At 43.2% G+C, this 19,289-nt stretch overlaps 1 protein-coding gene across 1 annotated transcript in view; it reads left to right on the top strand.

Moving 5' to 3' along the window:
* PHACTR2 (phosphatase and actin regulator 2) overlaps window positions 1-15,709 on the top strand; it is a 155,705-nt gene extending 139,996 nt beyond the window's left edge. Inside the window, exons 9-13 of the mRNA XM_086632021.1 lie at window positions 617-672; window positions 7,851-7,912; window positions 8,746-8,883; window positions 11,500-11,576; window positions 15,671-15,709. Coding sequence (XP_086488147.1) covers window positions 617-672; window positions 7,851-7,912; window positions 8,746-8,883; window positions 11,500-11,576; window positions 15,671-15,686 — 349 coding nt within the window. The 3' untranslated portion in view covers window positions 15,687-15,709. The remainder of the gene's footprint in view (window positions 1-616; window positions 673-7,850; window positions 7,913-8,745; window positions 8,884-11,499; window positions 11,577-15,670) is intronic.
* The last annotated feature ends 3,580 nt before the right edge of the window (window positions 15,710-19,289 follow it).

Genomic DNA, 19,289 nt, shown 5'->3' with positions numbered 1-19,289 from the left:
GTGGCACACTCCCCGTGCAGCTCCGCTTTGGTGGCAGGAGACAACGTCCGTGCATGTCAGGGCTGTGCTTGTGCCTGAAATCAATCAGTTTTGACTCCAATTCCTCAAAAATACAAACCAGAAAATGAGTATCTCCATTTGTTGGGATTTTGAATGGCAGTTGTTATATATATAGGTAACGAAATAAAACTAAGTTTCAATTAAAATTCCCAATTGTATGCACAAACCAGTGAGGAATGCACAGCTTATGTGAGGTTGGGTTTTTTTTAAAAAAAAAAGAATAGGATTTGCATTCGAAATATCTGAGAAATATGAACTCTTTCATAAAATTATACCTGTAAATGAGGAATTTAAATTTGCTGGTCCAATTTCTGTAATATTATGCAAGTATCAGTTATTTATGTGTTTGAGAGGCAAGAGTACATCTTTTAAAACTCAGAACTGAGCTTACATGTACCATTATTATAACTGTGTCTGGAAATTACCTGTGTTGTTGAATACCTCTGTTGGCAAAGAATAGCATGGCCACATGAGAAACACCATTTAAGAGGTATTACAAATCATAATGTGTTATTTGGATCTGGTTTTAAATCGGTCACTTACTTTGTTCTCACAGGAGACTTAGCCAGAGGCCTACAACTGAAGAGCTAGAGCAAAGAAATATCCTGAAGCGTAAGTATTTTATTCAGATTTCAACTCATGTTTACATAGAAAGCGAGCACATGTTGGATTCATATGGAAGCCTGTCGTTGTTGTTCTAGTGTCAGAGCCATAACTGGAGGGAAATGATGGTTTTGAAAATAGCATGCCAACACTAGATCTATATAGTAGCCTGTAATGTTAGCTGTGAAAATTGCATATATTCCAGATGCCAAATTTTTGCTTGTCACAAGCCCTCTTCTTGAAGCTGGTCCCAAAGACCAGGAATGACTTAGATACTGCTTAGAAGCAGTTCTGGGCTGGTTAAACTTCTGCCTAATTTTTAAAAGGAGGAGGAGAATGGAATATCTGTAGGAGCTGGAGGTGGGATAAAAGGCAGAGTAGAAAGAGGAAAGGTGAGTGTTCAGGGGAAAGCGAGTAGGTAGATGCCCCATCCCTGGAAGTGTTCAAGGCCAGGTTGGATGAGGCTTTGGGCAACCTGGTGTAGTGGAGGGTGTCTCTGCCCATGGCAGGGGGGTTGGAACTGGATGATCTTTGAGGTCCCTTCCAACCCTAACCATTCTATGATTCTATATTACCTAAACACGTACTGTAACAGTTGCCATGCCCAGCTTCTCTAGCCCTCTGTTCCTTCTGCAAGGGTAGCTAGTACCTGATGCTTAAGTAAAAGAAATAAATGAAGAAAATGCACGTGGAAGCCTTTCAAACATAGCAACAAATCCAAAACTCACCTATTCTTAAGGTATAAGGACTTTCCGCACTTGGTGTAACTGAAAGAGCAGGTGTAATGCCATTATTTCCAAAAATCGTTAGAAAAGCTGGAGTTCATCTGTGCAACCCTGGTGGCAGGAAAGAAAATGGGCTGTTTACTTGACAAAGAACACGGGCCGGTTACTTCGTCATCTGCTCAGGCCAGCAGATCAAGGGGACAGAGCAACCGTCCATGCCAGTGAAATCCTACGGCTGTTGTCCAAGCCTTCAAAAGCCCAATAGTGCCATGTCTTAGGAAGAAGAGAAACTACAGTTCATGCACGATGGTGCACAGGAGACAAGCCAACATCGACTTTCTAAGACTGTAATTTCTGAACCTATCAATTGCGTGGATTAACATAAAGATGGAATTTGAAATAAGAACATTTTTTGATATGACAAACCACTCATGCTAGACTATGTGAGAAAGGTAATTCCAAAACAGCTTTGGTGGGCCAGTATACAGCCACTGAGCTGGGAGCATCAGCTGGGCTTCCTTACTGCCCCCTCTGTCTCCGTAATCTCCAGATTACTAATCTGGAACCTGCGATGTATTCCATATCCTTTTTGTCGTTGCTTATTCCGCTCACTGATTTTGCAATAAGTAGCTCAAGGCTGGAAACAGTTAAGAGATTTCTTCTCCTGTTTCAGCTTGTTTCCTTGAAGCTTTTGGCAGCATACCAGCCTTTGCACTCCATGCCTCCTGCTGCTGCCAGGGGCTGCCTGACTAAGGAGCCAAGGGAGAGCATGAGGTAAAGGCTGGGAAGCAGCATTAGAAGCCACCAAAAATCACAGAGTCATTGACGAGCCTGTGGAAAATCCAAAACTGCTTTTTGCTTATCACAAGCAAATATTTCCAAGATAGAAAATATTTTGACAGTCGTCTATAAAAAGCATAGAATCATGGAATGGTTTGGGTTGGAAGGGACCTTAAAGATCATCTAGTTCCAACCCCCCGTGCCATGGGCAGGGACACCCTCCACTACACCAGGTTGCCCAAAGCCTCATCCAACCTGGCCTTGAACACTGCCAGGGATGGGGCAGCCACAGCTTCTCTGGGCAACCTGTGCCAGTGCCTCACCACCCTCGCAGTGAAAAATTTCTTCCTTAGATCCAATCTAAATCTGCCCTCTTTCAGTTTAAAGCCATTGCCCCTTGTCCTGTCACTACACACCCTTGTAAAAAGTCCCTCTCCAAGCAGAGCGAACCGAAGCAAGCTGGGGGTTGTGTCCGACTCGGAGCCATCTCAGGGTTCGTGTTCTCTCTCAGCTCTAAAGCACTCGTATTATTTATTACAATTATTACACACCCTTCCTGTGGATCAGTGGAAAATGTTTACATCGCTTAAATGCCTTTGTTGCTGCAGGCAGCTTTTTGTGAATAAGTTGGGATTTCTTTCATAAAGCTTCCTTCCTCCTATTTTTAAGCAGTGGATGGGGAGAAGGGGTTCTGTCATTGCCTGTGTGTGAACTGCAGCTAAGGGAAAGTATTGCTGTGAGTCATGTTTTTCAGCCTTTGAGGTTACATTAAGTGGCAAAGGTCTAAATGTTTATTTCAAGACGTTAAGTTCAGCCCAAATCTTGTAAGAGGTTCGGAAAAGTCCGCGATTTTCTTTTTTCGTGTTTCCAGTTAGTGAGGAAATCTGTCTTGCAAGAAGTTTTGTTTTGATAATATTTCCAGATAAACCAGTTACTGAAAATCCTGTGACCGAGTACGATCGCAAGACATTGCAGGCGGGTTTCTGTAAAAACAATTTGAATAAAACAGTCCGGATTTCTGAGTCTTCCCACACTAAAACACAGTTACAATAACTCAAGAGTCCACTTGAAGGAATAGCTAAATCTCTGGGTTTTTGATACAGACAGATTTCTTGTGTACTGGCTTTGAGCCAGTGGTATTTATAGCATTGCGTTATGGCAAAGAAACTTTTTATTCTTCCAGGAATTTCGGATTAAGATAACTGTATTTTTTCCTGTATTAGTAAGGGACAGTGAACTTCTTGTGCTGTGCACCTGCGTGCCTGCCAGTACGGGCTTTGTGGAAAACAGGATTTAGTTATGCTAGTTAAGGAATATTAATGGTTATCTTTGCTCGTAAAACCAGGAAAGAGAAGCTGCTTTGTGCGTTCCAGAGCGCTGCAAGAGGCAAGCACTTTGTTTGTCTTTTCTTTCTCTTTCCCTAACAAGTCCACAGAGAAGTCTAAACATAGCTAATCCCAGAGGGACATGATGGAAAATTCGGTTTTATGCTCCGGGAATACTTTCTGGTCAAGAAAGGAGCAGTCCTCAGGCAGAACAATTTCTCTCTTCTTTTTTCCCCATCTGTTACGAAACAAATGTCCAACAGAACAGAAGGTGACCACATTTAATATGGCAAAAGTTGCAGGAGCAACAACATGCAGATGCCAAGGAAGCTGCTTCTTCGGCTTTGACCTGTGGTTTTATTAACTCAAAGGCCACCATAAGTGATGCTAAACAAAATTGTTTCAGTTAGGAGTCAAGTCCCAGTTTGACCTCCTAGGAGCTGCAGGCAGGGAAGGAGGGAAACCATAGTTTTACTGGGATCTGCCTGGAGACTCCTGCAAGCAAAGGTCGCTCGCTGAGCTGGTCCTTTGCCAGTACAGCAGCAGCAGGACATCTGAGGAGGGGACTTGCAGCTGGGAACACTGTGTTTATATTTTCTTGCTCCACATGGCACAGATTAGATCCGCTTTTAAGGTGGAAAGCAGTCACAAGTGTGTTCCTACGCATTAGGAATTACCCAGTTGCTGTGAGTTCATACCTGCGGCTAAAACGCGGCTCTCCGGCTGGAATTTTCCACGCCACCTGAAGGAAGCAGGAGCACCAGGCCCCATTATTTTTAGCACCACACATCATCTCAACTCACTTATGGCAACTTTCAAAACTTTTAGCGTAAAAGAGCAAAAATATGTTGTAGGTGTTAGTGTTAGTAGGGATTTGCATCCGAGCAGTGTTTCTGTAGCACCAAGCTTGGAGCAGCAGCAGGCTGGAGGTGGGAAGTAGGTGCTTCAGGTACGGGTTGGAGTGGGTCAGTGCTGTAGACTGGGAGCCATTTGGCAAACAACAAATTCAATATATTAGCAGCAGCCCCCAGATTTCAGTCCCTTTCCTTTAGCTCTTGAGTTTTATTCTTAGAAATAAAGCAACTCAAATATGTAATCCATGTCCCACTCCCGACCTTTCATGCAGAAGACTGTTCCCCACAGATTCGATGCCCTGCTGCTTTGCCTGGGAGTGAAGGAAGCTCCTGGTGCCTCCTGTTGGAGTTGTCCTCCAAAAGGTGGGCTCTGCTTGACAGCCTGCTCCAGGACCTGCCTGGACCCTCTGCCCAGCAGCTAAGATGATGGCCTTGCTCATCTCCCATTTCCGGGTGGTTTCCCATGTCCATCCCTTCATTCAGTCATCTGCAGCCCACAGGAAGGTGGCTTCACAGCTTGGGAGAGGCAGCTAACCTTCAACCTTCCTAAATGTCCACATCAACTTTTTTGAGTTATTTTCTCCTCCCTCAAACTGCAGAAAAACAGTATTTCGGGTGCTCTTGGTAGTTGTTTCTTAAGGTACAAATTAAGCAGGGTGAGCCCCTGTTTCTTACATCAAGTGTCTTAGTGCTGCTTCTTAGGAGATACAGTGGTTTAGATAGCAAAGAAACATGAAGATATGAGTAAATAAGAATGTGTTTTCCAAACTAAATTAAGGAAAAGGCAGTACTGCACCGTGTATATCCAGCTATATTTCTTCTGCTGTGTCTGCTGCTGGAGAATTTCTGAGGCTTAAGCCAACTCAGTTCATGAAGGGACAAAATTTTATATGTCAAATGATTCCCAGGTGAATGGAACCCCAAATTAATAGTTTGTGTTTGATTACCTCAGTTACTATGTCTGTTGATTGCAAAGACAGTATGTTTTACATACAAAAAGCCTACAGATGATTTACCTGTCCTAAAACTGCTAGAAAGCTTTAGATTTTGTTAGGTGAAAATGTTATAAAAAGAGTTCCAATTTGAATTCATAAGTCCTAAAAGCTCCCAACTTGTTTATTGATAGATATATTAATAAAAATTTTTAAAATGTAGAGTTTCTGTCTGTTTTTCAGTTTTAGTTAGTTTACAGTTCCCCTATGGAAACAGGCCATCCATTTCTTCACCATTTAAGAGAAAAGCTATTAATAAACCATAAATTACATTCATATTTCAGTGTCTCAGTAAAATTACCATCAACACTAGATCTAGATCCAACCTAATCCTGGCAGCAAGCCTGTGCGATTGCCTCTTGCCAATGGAAACCTGGGATTGGAGTTGGACTCTTCTTACAGAGCAGGTCTTGGGCAGACATCACCTTTTTTCTACTGTAACTTTCTTCTTTTTCTTTTTTATCGTTTATTCCTCTTCCCCTTTCCCTTGTATTCTCCTTACATGGGAGCCCTTGAGCCAGCAAAGGAAATCTGCAAGTACCATGAGATGACCTGTTGTAGTGTTGCCTCCAGTGTATCTGTAGTGATACAGAAGGTCCTCTGCAGCCAGGTTGCTGATAGAACCACAGCAGGCTGGCCAGAGCAGGCAGGGCAAATCGGACTACACCAAGATTTAAAACTGCCTTTTCGTCTCCGCAGATTGGCTGCATCCACAATCCACAAATTAATTTCTTTAAATTCGTAGTTAGCCTTGAACTGCAAAGTGGAGTCCGTAATCCCCAATCATGAATAAAACGGGATCAGAATTTTCTGAATATCTCTAAGTGGGATATTTCAGCTGCAGTGAAGTTAACTTTGCATATAACCACCACAGATGGACTGAAAGAGTGAATAATGAAGTTCAGCAAGGCCAAGTGCAAGGTCCTGCACGTGGGTCGGGGCAATCCCAAGCACAAGTACAGGCTGGGCGGGGAATGGATTGAGAGCAGCCCTGAGGAAAAGGACTTGGGAGTGCTGGTGGGTGAGAAGCTCAACATGAGCCGGCACCGTGCGCTGGCAGCCCAGAAAGCAAATTGTATCCTGGGCTGTGTCAAAAGAAGTGTGGCCAGCAGGTCAAGGGAAGTGATTCTGCCCCTCTACCCAGAAAGCCAACCGTGTCCTGGGCTGCATCCAAAGCAGATTCTGCCCCTCTGCTCTGCTCTCGTGAGTCCCCCCCTGGAATACTGTGTTCAGCTCTGGAGTCCCCAACACAAGAAGGACATGGAGCTGCTGGAGCGGGTCCAGAGGAGGCCACGAAGATGATCCGAGGGCTGGAGCACCTCTGCTCTGGAGCCAGGCTGAGAGAGTTGGGGCTGTTCAGCCTGGAGAAGAGAAGGCTCCGGGGGGATCTTATTGCAGCCTTCCAGTACCTAAAGGGGCTACAGGAAAGCTGGAGAGGGGCTTTTTCCAAGGGCATGTAGTGACAGGACAAGGGGCAATGGCTTTAAACTGAAAGAGGGCAGATTTAGATTGGATCTAAGGCAGAAATTTTTCACTCTGAGGGTGGTGAGGCCCTGGCACAGGTTGCCCAGAGAAGTTGTAGATGCCCCATGCCTGGAAGTGTTGAAGGCCAGGTTGGATGAGGCTTTGGGCAACCTGGTGTAGTGGAGGGTGTCCCTGCCCATGGCAGGGGGGTTGGAACTGGATGATCTTTGAGGTCCCTTCCAACCCAAACCATTCTGTGATTCTATGAAATAATATTCTTCAAAATGTACATCAATTCAAAAATAACAGCTGAGTTCATGTGAACGTGTAAGTGTGATTTTCACAGGCACGTAAGAAATCAAGTGTGGCTAGCACAGAAATTTGTTAAAAGCACATTTCTGTCTCATGCCCAGACACATTCAAAAAATGCACGGCATTTTCTGCTGTGCTCTTTCATTTGGACTAGCTAGTGGCCCTTAATGAAGAGGGCTTGAGTACAGAATCATATGCCCACATTATAAAGTCAGAAAAAAATTAAAGTAAGAAAACGAAATTGCAGTAACAACGGACAGTGCAATGAATTGTCCTTGATTCATGGCATCCTGTAGCAGTAGAGAACACTCAGATACTCCGAGCAAACTTTTTTCTTGAGCCTTATGAATAATTAGACTGTTACTGTCAAGTCAGTAGGTGGCATGTTGGAAGTAAAAGCGATTTTGATGTTAGGAGAAGTAATTGAACCATTAGGCAGCTCTTTCAGGGTACTTTGTTGTTACAGAGATGGGAAATGAGAGGCATCTCCTCTTTGCTGTGTTCCTGACCCACAGTGGTGACTAGAGAGGTCTACAGAATCAGGGGAAATGAGAATAGGGAAAAGAAATGAGAGCACACAAAATCCAAAAAGTGGACAACGCGTGCAGGATCACCCAGAAATGTGAGGAAACATGAGCCAGGACTTGAAGTCCTGAAGCTTTCAACCGAGAGAAATACAGTGTGTGCAGTTATAATACTTAAATATTCACTCCTTTTTCTCTCTTCTAAAAACAGAGAAGAATGAAGAGGAGGAACAGGAAGCCAAAAGAGAAATAAAACGTAGACTCAGTAGAAAGGTGATGATGTGTTTTTTGTATTGTATATTGGTGTACATGGGATTGTTTTTTACAAGATTTTAAAAATCAATGTGCATACATTACAGCAAATGCCCATCAGTGTGCCCCAAGATGAGAAGTCTCTTTAAAAAGCAGTACAAGCCAAGTCCATCTTGGAGGAAACTCCATCCTGCCTGTTTTCCCATGTCTGGAAAAGCATAATCCTGGCCACGCTTAATATTTAACTTAATATAACTTAATATAACTTTAGGAGCTCGTTCTGGGAGACGATGGGTGGTGTTTTCATGTCTCCCTAGTCTGCCCTTGGCTGCAAAAATACAGTTTCCTTCATATGATCGTCCTTAGTTAATTAAAGTGAATGTTATTCGAGGTGACTGAAACAATTTGGCATCGTAATGACTAAGATAGAATATCTGTCCCTTAGATGTTCCAAACCAATTTTTTTTTTTTTTCAGTTAGGCAGACACCCTCCTGCTTATTTTCAGTCGTGCAGTTGAACACAGCAGACTGTGTCATCATTAATGCAAAAGGACTCGCTGTCTCGTAGGATAAATTGGGATGACAGTTGCAAAGCCACAATTAATATTCCGGGGATGACTGTCATGATTCTCTCTGACCTGCCCGACAAAGACTATTTTTATAATTGCAGAAATTAGGCTGTGCTGCTTCCCCGTTCCCGTGCAGCACTCCCAGGATGGTGCCTTTTTTAGACACCTGAAAGTGACCCTGTTTAGAAATCCCATTAAAGTTCTCTTGAGATTACATCATACCCTCAGCTTTTATTTTATTATTTCATCTGATTAAACGTACTATTTTCTGCCTCCTGCTTACAGCTTAGCCTGAGGCCGACAGTGGCTGAACTTCAAGCAAGAAGAATCCTGCGATTTAACGAGTACGTGGAGGTCACGGACTCCCCGGATTACGACCGTCGTGCCGACAAGCCTTGGGCCAGGTTAACTCCTGCAGACAAGGCAAGGCACAAATGTAGATTCTAAGAAAACACTCGCAGCTCTCGCTTTTGGGGGGGATGTAAATCCCGCTGATTTACGTTCTCTTGACATTGGCATCGCGAGGGACGTCTGCTGGAGCCAGCGAGATCGTCGTGGTCCTGCTGGGCATCTGCTGCTTGCAGCTAAGCAAACCCACTCAAGTGCCTGTTAGGATCATGTTTGCCTTCTCCCTTCTGGCAGTTCAGGCCAGAATTCCTGCGTTTTTCAAGCCTTGCTAAGGCAGGTGCACATCGTTAGCAAAGATGGCCATGACCCTTCAAATTTGGGCAAAGCATCGCTGCCACCAAGAGTTACTTTTGCAGCTCATTCAAGTGAAAAAGGTGGAAGCTGCTCCATCCCCCGAAGCGTTCACAGAATCCCAGAATGTCAGGGATTGGAAGGGACCTCAAGGGATCATCTAGTCCAATCCCCCTGCCGGAGCAGGACCACCTAGATCAGATCACACAAGAACGTGTCCAGGGGGGTTTGGAACATCTCCAGAGAAGGAGACTCCACAACCTCTCTGGGCAGCCTGTTCCAGTGTTCTGTTCCCCTTACTGGGAAGAAGTTCTTCCTCATGTTTAAGCGGAACCTCCTGTGTTCCAGCTTATATCCATTTCCCCTTGTCCTATCATTAGATGCCACTGAGAAGAGCCTGGTTCCATCCTCATGACAGTCACCCTTTCCATGTTTATAAACATGAATGAGGTCCCCCCTCAGTCTCCTCTTCTCCAAGCTCAAGAGACCCAGCTCCCTCAGCCTTTCCTCAGAAGGGAGATGCTCCACTCCCTTCAGCATCTTTGCGTGCACTGTCAGTGCAGGAGCTGACCACATGCATGCAGCATGCCTTCTGGGGTTTTTTCTCCAGTATGTGCAGTTAATACTTCCTCTGCCGAGCTACTAAGGCTGAGACAAAAGATTTTGAGATTCTCTTTCAAAAAAACTCAAAGATTTGCCATAAAAGACTCTTCCTTTTCTGTCCTCTGCCACTTCGTAAAAGAGGAGCGGTAGGATTTATTACCAAAAAACATGCTGCCCTTTTAGCACTGGGTTTCAGCCAACTTTTATGGAAATGCTGAGGGATGTGCTTTGCCTGACAAATGATACCTGCAAGAACCCGTTGTCTTTTAGCTGAGGACTGTGAAGCGCTGGTTTTGTTTCAGCTTGCGTTTCAGTATTAATGCCAACTCCTCCGACAAGCAAAGGAGAATCTCATATCAAGTCAAGGTGCAGACACTAAAAATGTACCCAGAAACGTTTGTAGACGTTGAGGTGCTGAGCCCCCTAACGTAGTCTGTGGGAGGTCAGAGCACCCAGCACCTCCAGTTTCACCGAGGTCCAAACAGGGAAAACAGCACTAGAACAAGCAGTGGAGTTTCCTGCCTGCTTTAGGGTGGTGGGTTTTAATCTCAACTCATTTTGTAACGGACACATGTCCAAGGCTGGTTCTGCAGTCCTCATGTTTGTTGGCCTCGGCAGAAAGGCAAAGACCCCAGGTTGCCTGGAAACTCCCTTTTTTCCCGAGGAAGTAATTTTTATAATTCCAGTGCGAGCAGAAAATGATACTGTAACAATATTATGGCACTGGAGCTCTGGTGTCTTTGCTGCTGGTGGTGGTCAGAAATAGCTGTCTCTCTCCTAGCTATCCCAGCGGCCTCCTGTAAGCATGCTGTTGTGGCTAAACAGAACCATACCCTGCCTAAAATTGAGTTTCTCACTTATGAAACCTCAGTCTGGTGATGCTGTAATTTTCTCCTGCTGCATTAATGAAATTATGCTGCCTTTGTTTGAAGTGGTGAAGGGAAAGGGAGTAAGAATAAACTGTTATTTCACAGCGAAGGTGGGAAAGCATATGGCATAGAAACAAAAGCCTTTCTAGTATCTGTTAGAGTATTTCAGAAATTACACGTGTTACCTGATGAAGTTAAATTGCTTATCACTTTTTTAACATAAGCCACAAGGCATTTACGAAGCGCACTGAGTTTCTGCTGGTCTTTAATATCTGCCAACATGAAAACATAAGCCTGAAATATCCAAATACTTCATTTTTACATGAAACCAATCAAACCAAGTGACTAATTCCACTTAAAAAAATGCTATCCATCTTGCATTCCCAAACTGGTGTCCCCAGTGGGGAGATACAAGGCCCCTGCTGGGAGCACGGTGCCTGTGCTGGCATGGCTCACCGGCTCCTCGGGCTGTGCCCCGGAATACGGTCCCCTCGGGGTTGGGTACTCCACAAGGGACTCTCCAGGTAACCCAATCCCTTGTCTGTTTTTTTCCATGGCAGGTGCCAAATTTTGGTGGGGGGTCAGTTCACCCATCGCAGTAGCTTGGGTGTTTCTTTGGTTTTTGGTGGTGTTTGATGCTTTGAGTTTCTTCGTAGTGTATTACTGCTCCAAATAGCTGTAATTAAAAAAAAAAAATCATTCCTGTTGATGATGAGAAACGTGTGAGAGCTGTGGATTGCAGTAAGGGAGACTGGAAAACGGGAACTTTAAGGGAACCTGCAAGAGTAGGGCCAGGCTCCTTTCAGATTCTTCACTGTCCTTAAGTTTCGTGTTTCTGACGGTTGCGTGTGTCATTATTGTTCGTTAGGCAGCAATACGGAAAGAGCTGAACGAATTTAAAAGCACAGAAATGGAAGTACACGAGGAAAGTCGGCAATTTACCAGGTGGGTGAATCTCCCTTCTTGCCCAAGTCGGAGAGATGAGTGTGACCCTCTGCCTTTCTGCACGTCCTCTGCAGTTGTGTCACGACTGGCTCCTTGCATGGATTCCTGCCGTGAGTCCTCTTGGATCCCACCTGAATCCCACCACTGATTCTGGTGGGATTCCCAGTGTTGCTGGTGTCATCCCTGGAGTTGGGTGGTTGATACAGCAGCGAAGGTGACTGCAGTGGATCAGTTGCTAAATGGAAAAAGATTGATTGGGAAATCAAAAAAAATAATCTTTTGAAAGGACTCAGCATCTCTCCCAGAATAATTTAACAGTCCTCAAGCACAAAAAAAAGGGATGTCTTCTCTGGCAGTACTCCCTTGCTCATGGAAGTATACCTTTTTGGAGATGGGTTTAGTAAGTGGAAACTAGATGTGTTGAATTTCAGAAAAGCTGATCAGTGTTTTGGGGAGCTTTCTAGGCTCCTGGCAGCAGTTTCAGGGGAACAGGACAGATTCTAATATTCCTTGTTTGCTACTTCTAATGTTTTAACCCAGATTGGTTTCATTCTCTGTCTGGGGTAACACCAAGACGTTGTCTAAGCACTACTATTTAAAGAGCTCTGAAATGTCCACGTTTTTTGGCAAGACTTGAAATTTGGCAGTTATGCCTAGGAGGAGGGAGGCGCTTTCTGCCATCCCCATGGCGTGTTTGCAACTTCTTTTGAAGTTGTAAAGGCCAAGACTTGCCACCAGCGAGCAGAACTTGCTGCCAGCACCAGCCAACGTTGCATACATAGTATTATCATCTTCCCTTCCACACAGAGTTACGTCAAATCAAAACAATTGACCATGACTGGGTCCTTCCTTTTCCTGCTACTGTTTCAATTAAACTTAGGACCTGTGCAGGTGAGTGGGAATCCTCTAATTAAAGAGAGTGTCACAAGGAAAATTCACAATGAGAGATGGGTGTTTGGTGATTTCTGGCATCTCCTTCAGTGGAGATCAACGTCAGTGATTCTTTTTTCACCAAAACGTGGATTTTTGTGTAATATTATAAACCCACTTCAGCGTAGTGTTTGTTTACTCGTGTATAACATGAATAAGTTAATTTTTAAAAAGTTCAAACAGTTTCACAGACAGCAAAGCTAAACCAGGAGATGAACCAGGAGGCAGGGTTTTAATCCAGCATCATTGCGTTCTGACCATTAGAAAATGTCCTTTTCAAACATGGATTTATGTATTTTCATTTGGATTCTGATGTCATTTTCTCTTCAGGTAGTAGGTAGTGTCTCTTCTTCAGAATATGTAAAAATACTACTTTAAAAAAAGCAAGCATTCCAAAGGAGAGAAGGAAAAGGAGCAGGAATAGAAACCTGGGTGCGTGCTGAGAGAAGTGGAGTGCAACTCCCTGCTTACGTTGTTAGTTTTTTGAGTTGCATTGCAATATAGAAGCGTGAGTACGGGTAGGCATGAGTCACGCAAAAAGAATTGGTTCTTTTTTCATCAGAATTGAAAACAGTTGAGACTGATTACAGTTGGATTCTTGAAAGATGAACCAAAAGTCTCAGGGATCCAGTGGAATGACAAACCAGTTAAAAAGTGATTTTTTTTGTTTCTGAGGAGAGCCTTGGAAAATAGAGTCAAAAATAGGCACAGACAAATTAGGATAAATACAGGGTCCTGGAAGAATTTCAACCTGAGGGAAATCAGGCTTTCTCTGTTTCCTCTCCAGCCTGGTTTTCTCACTGGTCATGTTGCGGAGCCACTGCACAGAAGTCAGCAGAGTAACACTATAAAAAGCTAATTAAGAACAGAATTAGATGCAGATGTTTTAAGTCAATTGCAATTTTGAAAATAAAAAGAGATCCTGTTTCCTCCGGGACCCCTCATTAAAAATTATGTAGTTCACCACCACATTTGGATTGATACAACAAAAATGATTTGTTTTAAGAAAACTATAGACAAAAGTCTATGGCCAGAGAATGAATTACTCATCTTTTAATTTTTTTTCAAGGATGATCATTGAGATAATACAAACCAGAGGGCATTTGCATTGGCAGCTGGTTAACAAAGGCTTATCCTTCATGCTCTGTGATAGAATGGGTCAGGAAGGAAGCTGCTTATTAAACAAAAATACTTTATAGCATATAGTTTCTTGTAGTATTACACGTTCAATATAAAACACTTTAATATAATAATCAGTATTTACAATACCTTTCAATTGTTAAAATTTTATATTAAACTTTGGCAAGAAAAAACACTGGGTTTCATTGTTCATCATTTACTGTAATGACTGTCAGTTGAACTGTTTTTCTACCCCTAGTAATTTAGGCTGATTTCTCCAGCTATTTGGTAACAGAATCCAAGAAACGAAGTTCCTAAACATAGAGAAATAAATAAAAGTTTGGGAAGAGGATATTAGGAGATATTTAGAACCATCGAATCATGGAATCACAGAGTGGTTTGGGTTGGAAGGGACCTCAAAGATCATCTAGTTCCAGCCCCCCTGCCATGGGCAGGGACACCCTCCACTACACCAGGTTGCCCAAAGCCTCATCCAACCTGGCCTTCAACACTTCCAGGCATGGGGCATCTAGAACTTCTCTGGGCAACCTGTGCCAGGGCCTCACCACCCTCGGAGTGAAAAATTTCTTCCTTATATCCAATCTAAATCTCCCCTCTTTCAGTTTAAAGCCATTGCCCCTTGTCCTGTCACTGCACACCCTTGTAAAAAGCCCCTCTCCAGCTTTCCTGTAGCCCCTTTAGGTACTGGAAGGCTGCTATAAGATCCCCCCGGAGCCTTCTCTTCTCCAGGCTGAACAGCCCCAACTCTCTCAGCCTGTCTCCAGAGCAGAGGTGCTCCAGCCCTCGGATCATCTCCGTGGCCTCCTCTGGCCCCGCTCCAGCAGCTCCATGTCCTTCTTGTGCTGGCAGCTTTTGTGAGTGGTAACTTTTGTGTTCACAGCGCCTTTACTGGAGAAATGCCTCCCCATGTTGTACTGCACCACTTTACAGGGCTGACATGTGCCTTGTTCTCTTTTCTCTTCTCTGCAAGTGTGAAGAGAAAACATGTCAAACAAAAACTTAGGTAAATCTGCTGTGTGGGATGCATCATTGCTGTGCTTTTTTAAGGTTGCTGCACCTTTCACTACTTCGTGGACAGACACATTTTTAAAGCCTTTTAAGCAGAGATTTAGAAGTCTGGTGATAGATACGATGAGCACTTGATTTTTTCTCTTACCCTTTGCTTGGATTCATTGCATTTAAGCTGAGTTCGAATTTCAGTTGCTATAGGCTCCTAACTTATTCCAGAAAAGGTTGGTGACACCCTTTGGAGCAACCCACCTCTCTATTCATCAAACAGGCAACCTGGAGTGATGTACATGCCCTACCTAAAAGTCTAAAATACAGTGAGGTTTATTTGGGCCTTCATGTGCCACAGTGAGCTGCTGTTAATAGAAAGAAAGCGTCTGCAGTGCCGTAAAATTTGTTGCTTACTAAAAAAAATCCAAAATTCTTGTTAGCCTCATTTTGCAGAAGGATTTAAACCAGCAATTTAAATTGTATGGTTTAGCAAAGCTTTTCTGATTTACTGAGTGTCTCTAAGTAGTGGATGCAATGTGGCTAAATCCCTGCTGGTAAACAAAGCAGACTGGAGATTGTTCTCCAGCCCTGGTGCCAGCAGACTCAGCACAGCTTGAATTCCTGCAGTTAACCTCTTCCTCCCCCCCCACAGCAGGGTGAGGTCTCCCCATACCCAATCTGCCTGTTGGCCTGTGCTGATCCCAGCCATGCCCAGGCAGTATCTGGAAGAGCACTGGTTGACCTGAGCAGAACTGTGCCAGGGATGCCAGTAAGAGGTTACTGGTACGGACAGACAGACATGCACCAGTGCCTGAGCCACACCATAGCCCTATTGGGTTTAACAGGGAAGACAGACAGACAGCGGGGGATAGTAGGGCTGACTCTAATCCCACTTAGACCAGGAAAATCAGGAATAGTTCTGTTCAGGCAACAAAAGTGAAGAGTTGCAAGAGCAGAATAAAGATCAGTGTCACTGTCAGTTGAAATAATGTAATTCTAAGTCTTTTAACGCTTTATCGTTTCAGGTTTCATCGTCCATAACTGTTTGATCACATCCCGTGTTTCGTGTAACAATTTTCTTTGGGGAAATCATTGCGTCCCGAGACCCCAGACTGCACTGGAACTTGACTGAGTCTGTGTGCTACAGCTTGCCCCAAGGTCAACAAAGGATGTGGCCCTTGTCTTTATCAACGGACAAACGATTTGTCGAGGAGGAGAATCCACACGAGGTGTTTGTAAGACGGACCACGGTCCTGTGGCTAGCCCACACCGATGAGTGGTGGTCGTCTTCGTCAGGAAGCGCTGAAGACAATCGCTTGAGAGCCTTTCACCAGGATCTCATCAGACTTCGTCGGGTTGGGACTGGGGTGACTGAGAGGGGGAGCGTGAAAAGGATTGGGAGTGTTGGGGGGACAGAGAGACTTTGCTTGTCGGTCCACAGGGAAAAGCGGAACGGATGGGACTGCTTAAAGGTGCACTTGGCCAGTGGGAGGAATTATTTTTTTAAAAAAACTGAGAGTGTGAGCAGCTGTGCATGTCTTTTTCTTAGTGTCCACAGCCTGTCTTAGAAAGACAGCAGGCCACAAGCCCTCATGTCATCAGTACTTTAGTGCAGAACTGTAATTTTCCATGGTGCCAGTAAATACAGTTGCCAGAAATTAGTCCTAGTGTAAATCAGCTGTCTTTTTTTTAAAATCCCAGTGAGCATGCTTCAAGAAAATACATTGAACATTCATACAGAATATGAATATCGTATATTTTGGGGGTTTAATGTTGACATACTGTGGATCCTCAGAAACACATAAAGAGGACTGGAAAGGCACATAACGTGTGGCACTATGAATGCAGTGGAATGCTTCATGTTTAGCAACACTCCTTGCTGTCATTCAAACAGAGGGATCATTGTCTTTCTCACCTCTGACAGGCAGCGGTGACAACTTCAGGAGCGTGCGAGTATGAATCCAAAATCAGCAGTGAAATTAGGCACAAAAGGCTTCAATAGTAGGCTTGAGCAGTGGCTGCTGATGCGACTTTTTAAGCTTAAGGACTTTGCACTGCTCGGAGGAAGAACTCCCAGATGAATGAGTGTGTCTTCAGCCAGTGACCTTGTAAAAGCGAATGGAAAATCCTTGGAGTGTCTGCAGCCGGTGTTTGTTGAGTGTGAAGAATGCTTCTTAGATTCATAATTTTTTATACTATCTTGGAATCGTCCATGTGAATACAGTACTACTAAAATTCAGTGGTATGGAGTGTGAAAGGCAATACATGGTTTTTCTAAGTTGGCCCAAAGGCCTGTTAAAAAGCCCGTGGCGTTGTTTACACTAAGAAATTCTCTGTCTTATATTAGCACTTATTTATCCTTTGAATTATTGTACACAACATTGGGGGGGGTCTGGAATTCACATATGCATACATTTAATGCAGTATTACAATATATTTGCTATTTATCCTTTCTAATATGTGTACATATTACAATTTATTTTTGTCTTTTATGTGCCCTGTTTAGTTTTTAATGATGACGTGTAAGTATTTCTTTTTTTCAGGCAATAAAAGATCTGTGTAGATGTGATTTTTACCTCAGAACACGCAACAGATTGTTGTGGAATGTTTTTAGTTTAGAAAACTGAAGGTTGTTGTTTTAGATGTCAGCCTAAAGGCAGGAAGGCAATTTGGTGGCTAAAATTAGATCTCCCTCTTTACTGGTATTTCCAACAAGACCAGGTTTGCATAAATGAGGTGGATTATTTTAGTAAAGAGCAATTCTAGTAACAGGAGTGCTTTCTGACCGCTGGCACTCTGTTATTTTTAAGGAGATTCACAAACCTTTCTTAGATAGATTTATATGACTGTTAGGATCACTTACATTTTAGTAAAAATCTAGTGATGTACAGACCCTAAAACATCAATAACCAAATAAAATAACCATCTACATGCTTGTAGCAATAAAAAGGAAGCAGCACCTTCCTTTTTTAGTGGAATCAATAAGAGCCATTAGGATTCCATTTGCAGAAAATTAGCTTCTGTGAGGCCCATCCTTTTATAAATATAGAAACACCACTTTGACATCCAGGAAGCAGTGAAAATGTATTCTTTGGCATTAAATCCTACAGGAATGATCAGGCCATTAGAGTTAAGGTTTGTCAGCAATTCTGGTAAAATCCTAATTTTTATTTTTAGAATTTGAAGAGCAAACTTAAAACTTAAGACTAGCACTTAATAAATAGTTCTCCTGCTTAAACTTCTTGTTGTTGCCCAGTTTAGAAATGTGTCCCCTAAATCCTATAAAGGTCTACTATGTTGACTTCTGAAGTATAAAAAACAGTATTTCACTTCAAAGGAAACAAGTGGAGCAATTAAACAGACCTCAGTGTTGCCTTAATCACTTTGAAACATTTGAAAGCAGCCAAGATACTGAAGGCAGAAAGATAGCTGTTGCACAGGCAGAATCACTTGGACAAAGGCAAGGTCAGACTACATGAACTTTATGTAAGATGGTAGCTCCACTGACTAGCCAGGGTACATCCGGGTTACAAAAGGAAACTAAAACTTTTTAAACTCTTGGGATGACGTGAATGAATTGACTTTGCAAGAAGACATTGCTCTGTACCAGGCCTGGAGCATGGATGGGAAGACCTGTGCCACCTTCTCATTTTAAAACACAAAGATGAGGATACAACTTCTGGCTCAGAGTTCCTCGAGCTGTGTTTTGCCATAGGACAAAGGATACATAGGTGAGGTATCACTTAGGCTTTCCCTCTCCTCCTCCTGGGTTTGGGTTTTTTTAAAGTATTCGCTACAAGCCATTGCCAGAGGCAGAATACTAGCCTGGGTAGCGATGCTGAGCTGATCTTTAACTTATTATTTTGATGATGCATTCTTTGGCCCACGATGCAGCAAACTACTTCAGCAAATTTATGTAACTGGACAAAAAGAGTTGCCTTTATTGGAACTTCTGTAAAAATGTAGTATACTTGCAGAATCAGAACTACCAACTATCCATTGTGTATTGTACCCACACACAGACTTAGAACTGTATATACTATTTTTATATTCCCAGTATCAACTGGCAGAAAAACAACAGCTGTGAAGTGTTATCCATGCAATAAACAAGATCTTAGGATGTCACTATGTGCTGTGAAGCAAGTTTGCTTTACCTGTATCTCCTAGTCCTCTGTACTGATGGTTTCAGATGTCTTCAGGTTGCTACAACAGTCTGTTGGAAATAATACATCATGGACCTAACTGTCTATGGTGCTGCATGCCTGTTAGAAGGGAAAAAATCAGGTTAAGAGCTGACAAACTCCTGAGTGAGTAATCCTTGAGGAAAAAAGACTAAAAGATGTTGCAAAGGCAAAGAAAAAAAATAACACTTTCCGTGCAATGCTTATTAGTACAGCCCAGCTGGCTAAAAGGCATCAGTGTGTTAATTTTTATCAAATTGGACAAATCATTTAAATGTCATCCACAACACATGACAAGCCTTACACACATACGTATGTTCCACAGGGTCGGATGTGAACTCGGATGTCTACATCCACACAAGGAGAAAATGAGTAGCTTGAAGTAGTGGTTTCTGAAGTGACCTCATATGTCACGTTTTTCAGCAGGATCACGCATCACAGCATGCTGCTGTGGGTGCAGAAG

Source organism: Tauraco erythrolophus, chromosome 2 (assembly GCF_009769465.1).
Source record: "Tauraco erythrolophus isolate bTauEry1 chromosome 2, bTauEry1.pri, whole genome shotgun sequence".
NCBI classification, from domain to species: Eukaryota; Metazoa; Chordata; class Aves; order Musophagiformes; family Musophagidae; genus Tauraco; species Tauraco erythrolophus.
This window is presented reverse-complemented; position numbering and strand designations above follow the sequence as displayed.